The following is an 11,456-nucleotide window of genomic DNA, read 5'->3' on the forward strand; positions in this document are numbered from 1 at the left end:
CTGAGGTGCTCCCTCAGTGCTGCATTTGTATGGCATTACACCAAACTGCACTTTCTCTCTGCAGCTGCCTCCCTGCAATGAGGAAACCGTTGTATGCTACTGCCCCCCGATGGAAATGAATGGAATGGCAGCTAAGAGTGGATGCGGCAGCAGCAACAACGCAGTGACTGCTCTCGACACTCAGCATCATAAAAACAGTCTACCGCTAATTTCACATCGCTGCCATTAAACTGGTTTTAGTTACAGCATTTGGGTTGCATTAAAAATCTAATAAATTGTTAAAGAAGTACTAAACTAGTTACCAACAATGAATAATAGACATGGTTTAAGACATAATTGCATTTCTTCAGGTGCTGATTGAAAACAAATATTAGAGCCATGTTCATCAAAACATTTCCACACTTAGGAAAACAAAACCTCCCAGTCCTTGCAAAAAATCTTTGCAAAATTAACAATCAGACAGGCATGATGTATCTTATTCAGCTTTAGTTTATTGAACATTCACATATAATTTCAATCTCCATGAATGTACATACAAACCTGTCATGAATAATAACAAATTAAACATAGAACAACACCATGGCAGTGACTTCAGCAAATTAAAAACACAAAACAAAACAGATAATGGGAAGTTAAGTACACATATGTGCAAGTGTGAAATTCAATAAATTATTTATACATATCGGCTGATAACAAGCCCTTCATATATACGGTAGGCACCAAAACAGGTTTAAGTGTGTGGATCAAGAGCATGGAGCACACAGATGAGCTGTGTGTGTGTGTGTGTGTGTGTGTGTGTGTGTGTGTGTGTGTGTGTGTGTGTGTGTGTGTGTGTGTGTGTGTGTGTGTGTGTGTGTGTGTGAGAAAGAGAGTGTGTGAGTGTGTGAGTGTGTCTGTGTGCGCGCGCGTGTATGTGTGTGTATGTGTGTGTGTGTGTGTGTGTGTGTTCAGGGTCACTGACGGCTTTGCCTAGGCCCGGGAATAAGTCATTGTCAAAGGATCTCCAGTTCAATATATATATAATGTATTGAGGACCCAATTCTGGGCCTCATCTCTCCCTCCCTGGGCCCAGGACAACTGACAGACAATCTTACTTCAGTTTCATCACAGAACATATTATTTATATATATATATACATACTCAAATAAACAAAAACAAACAAACAGGAGAAACCAAACATGTCAGGCAACAAAGGCCTTGATTACCTTTTGGATGATTTGCCCGCAGCCCGGGCACGGCGCCTGGAACTTGTGCAGCTTGCGTGCGCAGGGGAAGCAGGTGAGCATGTGCGCGGTGCGTCCGTGGATAATGTTCCCGTTGCGCGGGCGCACGCGGCACAGCTTGCAGGGCTCCAAGAGGTCCTTCTGCCACAGCGCAGCAGACGCCTCGTCCTCCTCCAGCAGCAGGCCCTCCTGACTGTCTCCCTCCGAGCTCTCCCCACCGCCACCCAGGCCGGACTCCCCCCTGAACAGAGACATGGCGGAGGGCGGGAGCCGGCCCTTCCCCTTCCCCAGGAAAGAGGGCAGGGGCCGGCCGCTCGTCTCCACGTGCGAGGGCAGGATAACCGGGTCGGAGATGGTGCGCACGCAGTCGGGCACGTCCACGCCATCGTCCTCGTCGTAATCCTCTTCGTCTTCGTCTTCGTCTTGACCCTGGCTGGTGGAGGTGGCGGGGCATTTGGTTTGACGACCGCTGCCGGATGCCGGGATGTCAGGGACGGAGAGCGAGTGTTCGAGGCGCGGGCATCCGCGGTACCAGTCTTTCCGCAGCGCCCAGCAGCGAACGCAGTACCTCTGCAGAGGCGTGTTGAACTTGCGGCACTCAGTACACTGCCAGGCGTCCTGGGCACAGATATAGACACACAAGGACACGAATATGGACACACACAAACACAAAATAAATAAATGAAATCAATGATTCAACGTTATCTAAAACGGCACCAAAACAGAAACATTATTTAGACCAGGGGTAAAAGTCCCCAAGGGCCAGTTTTTCCAAATTCCTCCCAATAAAGGTTCCCAGTTGGACTTCGACTTTCAGTAGAACTACATTATTTGAGTACCGGTAATTCACAAGTAATTCAAAAGACTACCAAATCTGGAAGAATTTACATATTATATTTGAATCTGTTAGGAAGACTGAAGACTGTATATTTGTCCTGTTTTCTGTAAATTAATTAAACAACAGATTAATTCCCCCATATTTCAATTTGTACCATCATGAGAAAAACCTGCCAAGGATTTTGAGCTTTACTTACTTTCCTGGTTGGACTACTGTGATTACTCTAGCCCTTAATTACCCCTTGAGGATCAATAAAGTTACTCTACTACTCTACTATTCTGCACACCTCTGTAAATATAGACAAATAGGGAAACATATTACATGCTATTGTCAAGGTAAGTTCACTGATGTGTGGGTGAGCACAGGGGACAGAAAAAAGAGCTGGATGCAGTGGAGTATTGCAGATGTTTTTCCGTCTGGTGTGAAAGTGTCACTATGGGACCCACCTGTATGGATATCTCCGTGTCTGTGTCATCACTCAAACACTGAGTGTCTTCATCAATTTCCTCAGACATCTGCCATGTAAATAAAATTATTAATGTACATGTTTTGAGGAATGAAGATTAGCTCATATAGTCATATGCATTTGCTCGTGTTGGCTTGCGTACCTCTTTGTCCTTGTCTGAGAGTACTCCGGTGTTGCTGCCGTCCTCGTCCTCCGGAGGGGGAGACTCTGCATCGCTGCCCTGCTCCAGCGCTGCCTCCTTCATCTCCATGCTCACCTGCCGACATGCCATCATGTTTATTTGCTTCATTTTCTCCAAGTAAAGCTCATGAGTGTCTGTATATTATCTGTATTTTAAAATGATCAGTGGCTGCTACACTCAGTTTAAACGATAACGTGCCTAATGACACCCTGTGTAACATAGCAGTAGCAGAAGTTCAGAGAAGGTCAGCTAGTGCCCAACTTAATGTAATGGTGGACACCTGGGCTAAAGAATCTTATTATGAGATGAGATCATGCTCACCTGCTCACTCTCCGCCTCGTTCAGGAACCAGAGGTCATCCGTTGTGTCCGAAACGATGGCCGTGTCCTCCTCCTGCCCAGGAGAGATCTGACAAAGGAGGTGAAAATAGAAACATTTTAGTTGATCAATTGATTTATTGTCTGTATTTATAAAGCATTTAGGGTAACTGTTGTGCTGTAAGTGCTCTACAAATGAATCGTCATTGTCATGGTAAACTAGACCAACTCTAGTAGCAGAAAATAGTTGACTGGTCTAGCACTGCACCATTGGAAATGATCCAAAAGGATACAAAGTCTGTCCTCCAATCAAAACTTTTTTTTAAAACTGTGAATAGTGAGTTGTTGGGAGGGCTCATCAAGGCGACGACACGCATTGCCAATTGTTGGTTTGAGCCAAATCTTCAGCATCGTCAACGGAGCAGTACCTTTTCAAATACACGTGTACTAACAGACTATTCAGCCAAGCTGTGGTTCAGGAAGGTATTCAGGAAATTACTGACCAATTCATGTTTGAATTCCTCAGACACTCAAATATAACTCATACCAAACTAGTCTGGTTCTCAGTGAAAATAAGTGCACAAATATGCAAAATTCTGTTTAGATGTGAAACATGAACATTTTCGGAAAAAAAGATCTGTTAAATAAAACCAACGCTTGCCTCTATGAATGTTGTGGTCATTTAAATATACTTTTTAAAATGTTATTTCATGTAATGCCCTGATTGTAGACACTTTTACTGCGAGTGCAGGCAAAGCCCTAGCATGAGATAGCGCCGCCATTGTCCGCCTACCTGATTAGTGTGAATATCAGTGGAGCCGTTGCTTTTGCGAGAGAAGTTGCTACGCAAATTACCCAGGAACCACCAGGGCAGCCCGGACAGGTCCCACTCATCCAGCGCCACGTCAAGCTTAGGCCTTTTACATGCTGACCTTGGCAAACCATCCAAAGAATCTGAAAACAGAAGACACTCCAGCTCAGAACAGCCTACAAACATACAGTACATGCTGAACACAAGAAGATAAAAGCCCCTGCGTTCACACACTGGATGTAACAGTGGCAAAAAATAAAAAATCAATCAAGTCCAAAGCCAATTCTCATTTTCACATCTGATATAAAATTATGCCAATATAGGTCTGGTGAGAGAGTGGTCTGCAGCACTGGTCTGAGTGTTTGCATAATATATGTATATATTTTTAAGCAAATTACCCCATGAATTTGACTCTGGCACCCATTTGCTAATGTTGCAGCCTTATTAGGTCAAGGCAGCCGTTCACCAACCATCCACCACTCCATCAATCTGGAGCATCCAGGGTTGTAGGGCTGCACAATATACCGAAAATGTATATAAACCACGATATCAAGAGTAACGATATGCGTATCGCGAAAATGACTTAATTATCGCGAACAAGTAAAACATTTCTGTGCAGTCCAATCACTTGCCGAATGTCAACAAATGCCCAAGAAGCCCGCCATGACCAAAGCCACGCCCCCTACAAAGACCGACAAATTAGTGACAAGAAAAACACTCAACTATATTTGTAAATATCGTTATCGTGGTATTGCATGCTGTTATCGAGTATAATTTTTTTTTTATGATATCGTGCAGCCCTAGTTGTGAGACACTCAACAGTTTTTAGTTTAGTTTAGTTTATTTGATAGGGACAGATACATAACATGTAGGTTGCATAACAACCAAAACAGCAAGCATCATAGCATTTATAGCCAAAAGCTAATTTCCAATGCTCGTCCCTAGAAGGGCTGTTTAAAAGCACTGGTTAAGGTCAGGGAGGCCCAACAGAACTGCATAAATAGACTTTGGAGTTTGTGAGAATCCAGCAGCTTCAAATGTCACCTGTTTCACCTGTCTGCTGCTTTGTAATGGTATTTTCGCATATGTTCTCTTAATCCGATGTAGTTATCTGGTAGAAACCTTTGTTAATGTGCCTTTGCCAGCACAAGTCTGTGTGTGCACTGAATTAGATGCTAATCCAGTAACGTAACTTTTAACTGTAAGATGTTTTTGACTGAAGTAGCTTTTGATTCCAGTAATCATCTGCTAATACTTTCAATTTCAGATATGGTCATTGCTAGTTCTTAACAAGGACAAAAATCTTTTGATTTAATTAAAATTAAAACAAATTAATGAAAAAATAGTCATCATTAAAATGTTTGTTCAAAAAACATTTGATTTGTACTCTTAACATTCCAAGGCTTGATAATGAAAACTGCCATATATTGCCTTTTTAGGTAAATCAGTGAAAATGTCATTTGCCTAACAATTTCATCCTCTTGTGGGATCTTCTCAGGCCTTTGCTTTTTTTATGCAGCAAATACCTAGTGCGTAGACTAATCTGAATTGTCCGACACTTGGATTATTGCTGTAGTGGATGTGTGCAAGTTTTATTATCATATTCGCAAACCACCTTTTTCTTTTGGAAAACCAGCTGCCTCAGTGTGACTTGCAAAACCGAAAAGTGGCAAAAAGTGCCAAAAGATGTTACCTTCATCCATTTCTCGCGGTCGACGTTGGGAGGCTGTCTGTGAGGGACCGGACGAAGCTCCCAACATGCCAATGCCGAGGCCCAGCCTACACACGCCGCTGGACACCTGTTAGGGTCAAAGGGCATAAGTCAGCAAGACAGATATGGGCAGCACACATGGGGTTTACCACAGCCCTGTTCCTGCAAGGGACCCTGGAGGAGCCGTCAAGGACAACATTTGAGCAAAGACAGTGGAAGGAAAGAAGGGGTAAAGGAAAGGGAGGTAAGGGCAAAGATGACCCGGGGTTGTGAATGGTGACATTGGGCCAATTTAGGGAGAAGAAGCGGATGTGAGCCCCGATTCATTTAGCAAGTAGCTAAAAGCAGCACACAACACCAAAGCTGTTCATTGATCCTAGAGAAGATCTACATAGTGCAGAGTCGGGAAAGCATTAACACAGGTGAACACTGCCTTTATAATGCTGCTAAAGACATGTTGAACACCAACCAGAAGCATGGTTAGGACTGGTTATTCAAATGCATACTTAAATGAACACGCCACTATTGAGAAATTCTGATTTGCATTCTCCCTTTTAGTCTGACAAAAGCAAAGCTTTCCTACATCTTTTCAGGTGGAACATGTAATAACTTAGTAGAGACTAAATGCACATGCATGCAAATCCGCTCCAAAGGTTTGGATGTTGGAAAACAATTATGGTCACAGTGCAACTTATCAGTATATTTTCCTGTCCATAGGAGGGTGCATCAAATGCCCCATGATTCATGAAATCAACATTTTGCAAAATCCTACTCTGCTTTTGCAGTATTGCAGTATATAAATTGACTGACAGATTTAGTTAAAATCGCACATTCACTGCCATTCAAAATGTCAAGCCTGTTGTGCCACCCTTTAACATTAACCAAATTATCTAGGATTTTATTTTGTTAGTACAAAGGAAAAATACTACAAAAAGCAGAGCAGGATTTTCAAACGTTGGGGCGTTTGATGCACCCTAGTACACAGATATTCATCAGTGTGATTTTGGGCATGCAAATTTCATCAGACTTTTAGGGAAAATGTGACTTTGAATGAACATCTACTTTTTGCCATTATGAATAAGCTTTGTTTTTAGCATTACCACAATGTTTGACTATGAAAAATTAACTAGGGGGAAAATATTTTCAGGTATTCCCTTAGTAAGCTGTCATGGAAACGGCTATATAAAATGTATTACACTTAATTGTAGTATTATTATACGCCATTGGCAATGCTACAATAAATGTTAAGAACTGCCACATTGACACAAGGGGTGATTGGACAGAACCCAGAACTGCCTGACGGTACTTTCTTGTTCCATTCGATGGACTTGATTTCTCATTGATGTTGAGCCTCACATGGAACTTATTTGTATCATGTGATTGTGACAGATGAGAAAAGACACACATACTGCACACACAGGTCCTTATCACTGAAGTCTTAGTAATTCCTTAGAGTGCCTAATGATGATGACGATGACTGGTGAATTAAAGACAAGTGAATGGGGAAGGAAAAACGGGTGTCAGGGTCGGAGGGAGGGGGTGGGGGGGCTGCAGGACCAGAGATAATCTGTTCACAGGGGCTGTGGTTTCCCCCAGAGGAGGTGCGACGAGGCAGAGAAGGGACACTCTGAGACAAACAGAGAAGGGGCCTCTGTCCCCCACCACCTGGGACGCGCTGGGGAAGGCCTGGGGGTGCCCTCACTCGGTCACCATGACAACAGCTACCTTGTCACCATGACAATTCACCATGCGCACCCAGGGATGGGGAGGTACAGAGACGGTGCAACTCTGTACAGATAAAAATCCAAACGGAGAAGGCTGCCTTGCCCTCTTCATGGCAACCAGGCTAGGATTGACACGGTCAGGAAATCTCAGTTCTGGGTTGTCAAAGCAAGCTTGCTTTTAAACAAATACTACTGAGAAGCACAATGTTTATTATTGCATGTTTATTGTGTGTGATATTACACAACTGGTTGCAAATTCAAATTTGTTTCGTTTTCGCTAATTAAATAAGGGGTCAAATTCATGTCCAAAATGAGATAGGCCAATCTGTCTTGAGTTGAGACCAGTTAAATCTTGTGTTAGATGTTGAAAGAACGACACGTGACGTGAAGCCTGCTAGCCATGAAGGGGTCACCGGGCCACCCATTTCTCCTGTGCACCATGCTGACTTTTTACCTGACCGGGATCCTCGCTCGCGCCCTCACAAGAATCCTTGCCCACAGACAGATTCTTTGCCGCATCTGTGTTTCAAATGAGACATAGTACAAAAACAGACAAACAATGCCCTGCCTTGATTATCCACAAGCACTCTGCAGTCACAAGGCTGCTTTCCCCGGGAAGCGGTCATCGATCTGCCACACATACAAATTCTTTCTATTCTTTCCACCCCCGAACACAATAATCATTCATACACAAATGTGTGCTTATGTACACACAAACACTCTGGTAAGAACCCCAAAACACACTACAGATACCAATTTGAATCATGTGCAAGAATTGTGTTGAGAGCAAATTGGCCCTTGATGATGTCATGTCATTTCTAAGGCCCTTCATAACTTACCAACACTTGCGCATATCACACCAATCCACTCCCACTTCACTCCACTCACCACCACACCAACACACCATCACACCGCTGCCAGCTTCACAAAAAGAACCAGGTTTACATTGGCACACCACTCACACAACTCTACTTCGCTCAGGCATTGTCCTTTATGCGCGTCATGAAGAAGCGTAACATACAAAAATAGCGCCGCTTTGGGGAAAGAAGGCGTTTATAATAGCATAAACCAGAACAACCCCAAACAGGCTTTACCGTATGCAAGATAGAAGAAATGGTATTTGGGGTGTATATTCATACAAAAGGTCATAGAACAGTATCGTAACCATGTGTAAAGTCAACCATGCTCATAATAAAATGCATTTTAAGGCATGATTAGGTCCCTTTAATGTTAACTTACCAGTATAGTTCAGGACGAATAAGTTCTTCTTAAGCATCTCGTACACTGGGCTGCAAAAGACAATGATTTTGTTTAATAAACACTGTGATCTATGAATCTGTCCATACATACTGTTGAATTAATTTTCATCTGTAACTCACAGCAAAAGCCAAACATCATGTTGTGCATTTTTGTTATGTAAGCAAATGCATGATGACTCATGTTGTGTCATGTCACGTGTGTGTGGAAATTCATAAAAATGCTGGTAAAGGATAAAAGTAACTAATAACAAGTCCGACAGGCGGACAAAGATGCGTCCGTGTATGGAATGCCGCCTTGTGGACACAGGAGGGCATAACAATGTCAAGAATGCTTTTCAGACGGACGGACAGACGGACGGACATACCCTCCTATAGAGATGCTAGGACGCATCTAAAAACGGGCAGTTTAGGGAAGCTTATCAATTGCTTGTATATTTTCCAGAGTTAAGCTTCAGCCCTGGGTAGTATTCCTAGAACATGGCTAAGTGATACCCCCTGTCTAAGTTAGCCTGCAAAAAGTGGTAAACCAGCTAATAGACAGTCTGCATACATCCTTCAGTCAAGAAAATAAGAACTGCAGCTCTTATATTAGATGATTTACCACTACGTCAAGGTTAATCTAAACAGCTTTACTAATAAAACAGGTTCTCGAAATATTCCGATGTTCATATGTGTTAGTTAATCCATTATTACCTGGGATTAGTTAATCCATTACTACCTGGGGTTAGTTAATCCATTATTACCTGGGGTTTTTGACTGAGAAGCTGTCCACCTCTAGCAGTTCCCCCAGTGGGTCATCCTGGCAGTGTACAATATGCTGCCTCTGCTTGTCGTAGAGCTGCTTCACCATTATGTACTGACCCAGGTAATGCATGACCTGGAGACAGAAATAGCCAGAAAAACCACAGCAAAGCATACGAGTTTACTGACATGGATGGCAGTCAGAATAAACAGGCCAGCAAATTTGCATAAACGCTTTAACTCAAGAGGCAATTTAACCCCCCTCAAACATACTAAATCAGAGGAAATACTCAGCAGAGTAGAGTTGTTTGGCAAAGCATTTACTTATACTTTAGTTTCTATTATACCTCTTTCAAAGTGAAGATGTCCTCTTGAGCACCTGCTAGACGCAAAATCTGGAGCAGTTGAGCCTTGGGTTGAACCTATGAGGACCACCAAAAGTATCAAAACTGTTATGTAACTTACATTTCTGTGCATTTGAATGTTTATTATGACACCTCTCGTGACAGAACTCACCTGGCTGCTTTCACCCGGCAAAATCCTGCACGGGCCATTTGACCCCAAATATGGGCTCGAGGAAAACGAGGTCATCCTGAGCGAACAGATGTTAGCGTTAAATGTGTAGGTCACATATACATTCCCAAAGACAATATTCTATATATAATATTCTTCATCATGTTCCTGTTGAATTCATGACAAAGCATTCACATTATTTTCAGTAAACCCGATACCACAATTTAGGTTCTATCTGGTCATCAAGCCATCATACACAAATGTCTACGTAGCAAGTATGGGGCATGCTTTCGTTATCTGGACATGATGTTCATCCAGCAGCACCAATATTGCTGTAGCACATCAGTGGTGGTTCACAAGATTGACATTACACTGGTGTGCTTACAAGAACATTTTTTCACGAGCTATCTGTCTGGAAGCAGCGTTAGTGTTTGATGCAAAAGGAAGGCTATACATATATATTTTTAAACGGCCATTTAGCTTGTGACAGATAGCAGCTAGCTAGCTAATAACTAGCACATTTGCCAGGTAGGCTGACGTAAGCCTGTTACTAACACACTAGGCGGTGAGAGAATTTTTATATCATAGCGTCAATTAATTTGTGTTCAGTCTGTTCACACCTGAAGCTATGTAGCATTATTTTAGTGTATATAGCGACGGTTGGCCTCCATTCTTGTTTCACGTTTGAAAGGCTACGCCTGTCAAAACTTAGCTAAAACTCTGACTAATGCTTACATTTTTGTGCTTACCTTGGATTGATTTGTGATCCTATTTGTCATCTACATCGTGCATATGTTCTATCAATACTGTGGATATAAACCAAAATAAACAACAATTAGTGTGAACAACCTTTGAAGACATAGCCATTATTGTTCAAACCGATTGTGAGCTATGCCAATAATTTCAAACATGCCTGTTTAGGGGCAAACTGTTTCCGGGGTAGCTGTAGCACAGACCATGTTCGTGATGGCACATTGCTGCATAGTCTGCGCAGCGCGCAGGCGGACTTTGTCATTTCAATGCATTCTGTTTACTACGCAGAAATGCGCCATCACAAACGCGGCCACAGATGAACCAGAGAAAGTTGCCCATCAGCCACTACCACTGTATCATTTGCCACTACACCTCAGAGGAAAGGGATTTCGGCCACTTACTCTTTTTATACCGGTATATATATATATATATATATATATATATATATATATATATATATATATATATCTGGCTCAATCATAATCACACCTTGATTTAATCATGAAGCCTTCATCTGTCTGTCTTCAAGTATTATCAAAATACATCAGTCTGGTGAGCCAGACTAAATGTGATATTAAATGCAGGCAAAAATAATTGTGGCCACTGACAGGCTAATAAACGCCTACAATGGTCACCGAATAAAAAGATAACCATCCAATGCACGTGAATATTATGCAGGCCCCACAAGTATAGTTCTTAGTGAAAATATTAGACATGTGCAACCTCTTTTATCTTAACCTACTCAACTAATGTGAACAGTCAATTTGATTCCAGAGATAGTTATGCAATGCTTGACTTTTCAAGTTTGCTTCAATTGTACACCTCACAAACTGCTATACTTGATTTGTCATCTATCATTATTGAAAACAAAACACTGCATGAATTAGTAATATATTACATCAGATTGCCCCCTCCTATT

At 42.2% G+C, this 11,456-nt stretch overlaps 1 protein-coding gene across 1 annotated transcript; it reads right to left on the bottom strand.

Annotated features, from left to right (window-relative positions):
• Positions 1 to 471: 471 nt before the first annotated feature.
• On the bottom strand, positions 472 to 10,687 carry mdm4 (MDM4 regulator of p53). The gene is made up of 12 exons (XM_063216269.1): positions 10,534 to 10,687; positions 9,788 to 9,863; positions 9,619 to 9,693; positions 9,274 to 9,407; positions 8,511 to 8,560; positions 7,684 to 7,790; positions 5,530 to 5,635; positions 3,819 to 3,979; positions 3,030 to 3,116; positions 2,670 to 2,783; positions 2,508 to 2,576; positions 472 to 1,841 (listed from the first exon to the last, which is right to left on the bottom strand). Exons 2-12 carry the CDS (start codon positions 9,860 to 9,862, stop codon positions 1,182 to 1,184), a joined length of 1,638 nt encoding a protein of 545 aa, XP_063072339.1. The 5' UTR covers position 9,863; positions 10,534 to 10,687; the 3' UTR covers positions 472 to 1,181.
• Positions 10,688 to 11,456: the final 769 nt, after the last annotated feature.

The sequence above is a fragment of the Engraulis encrasicolus genome, chromosome 14 (genome assembly GCF_034702125.1).
Source record: "Engraulis encrasicolus isolate BLACKSEA-1 chromosome 14, IST_EnEncr_1.0, whole genome shotgun sequence".
NCBI lineage: Eukaryota > Metazoa > Chordata > Actinopteri > Clupeiformes > Engraulidae > Engraulis > Engraulis encrasicolus.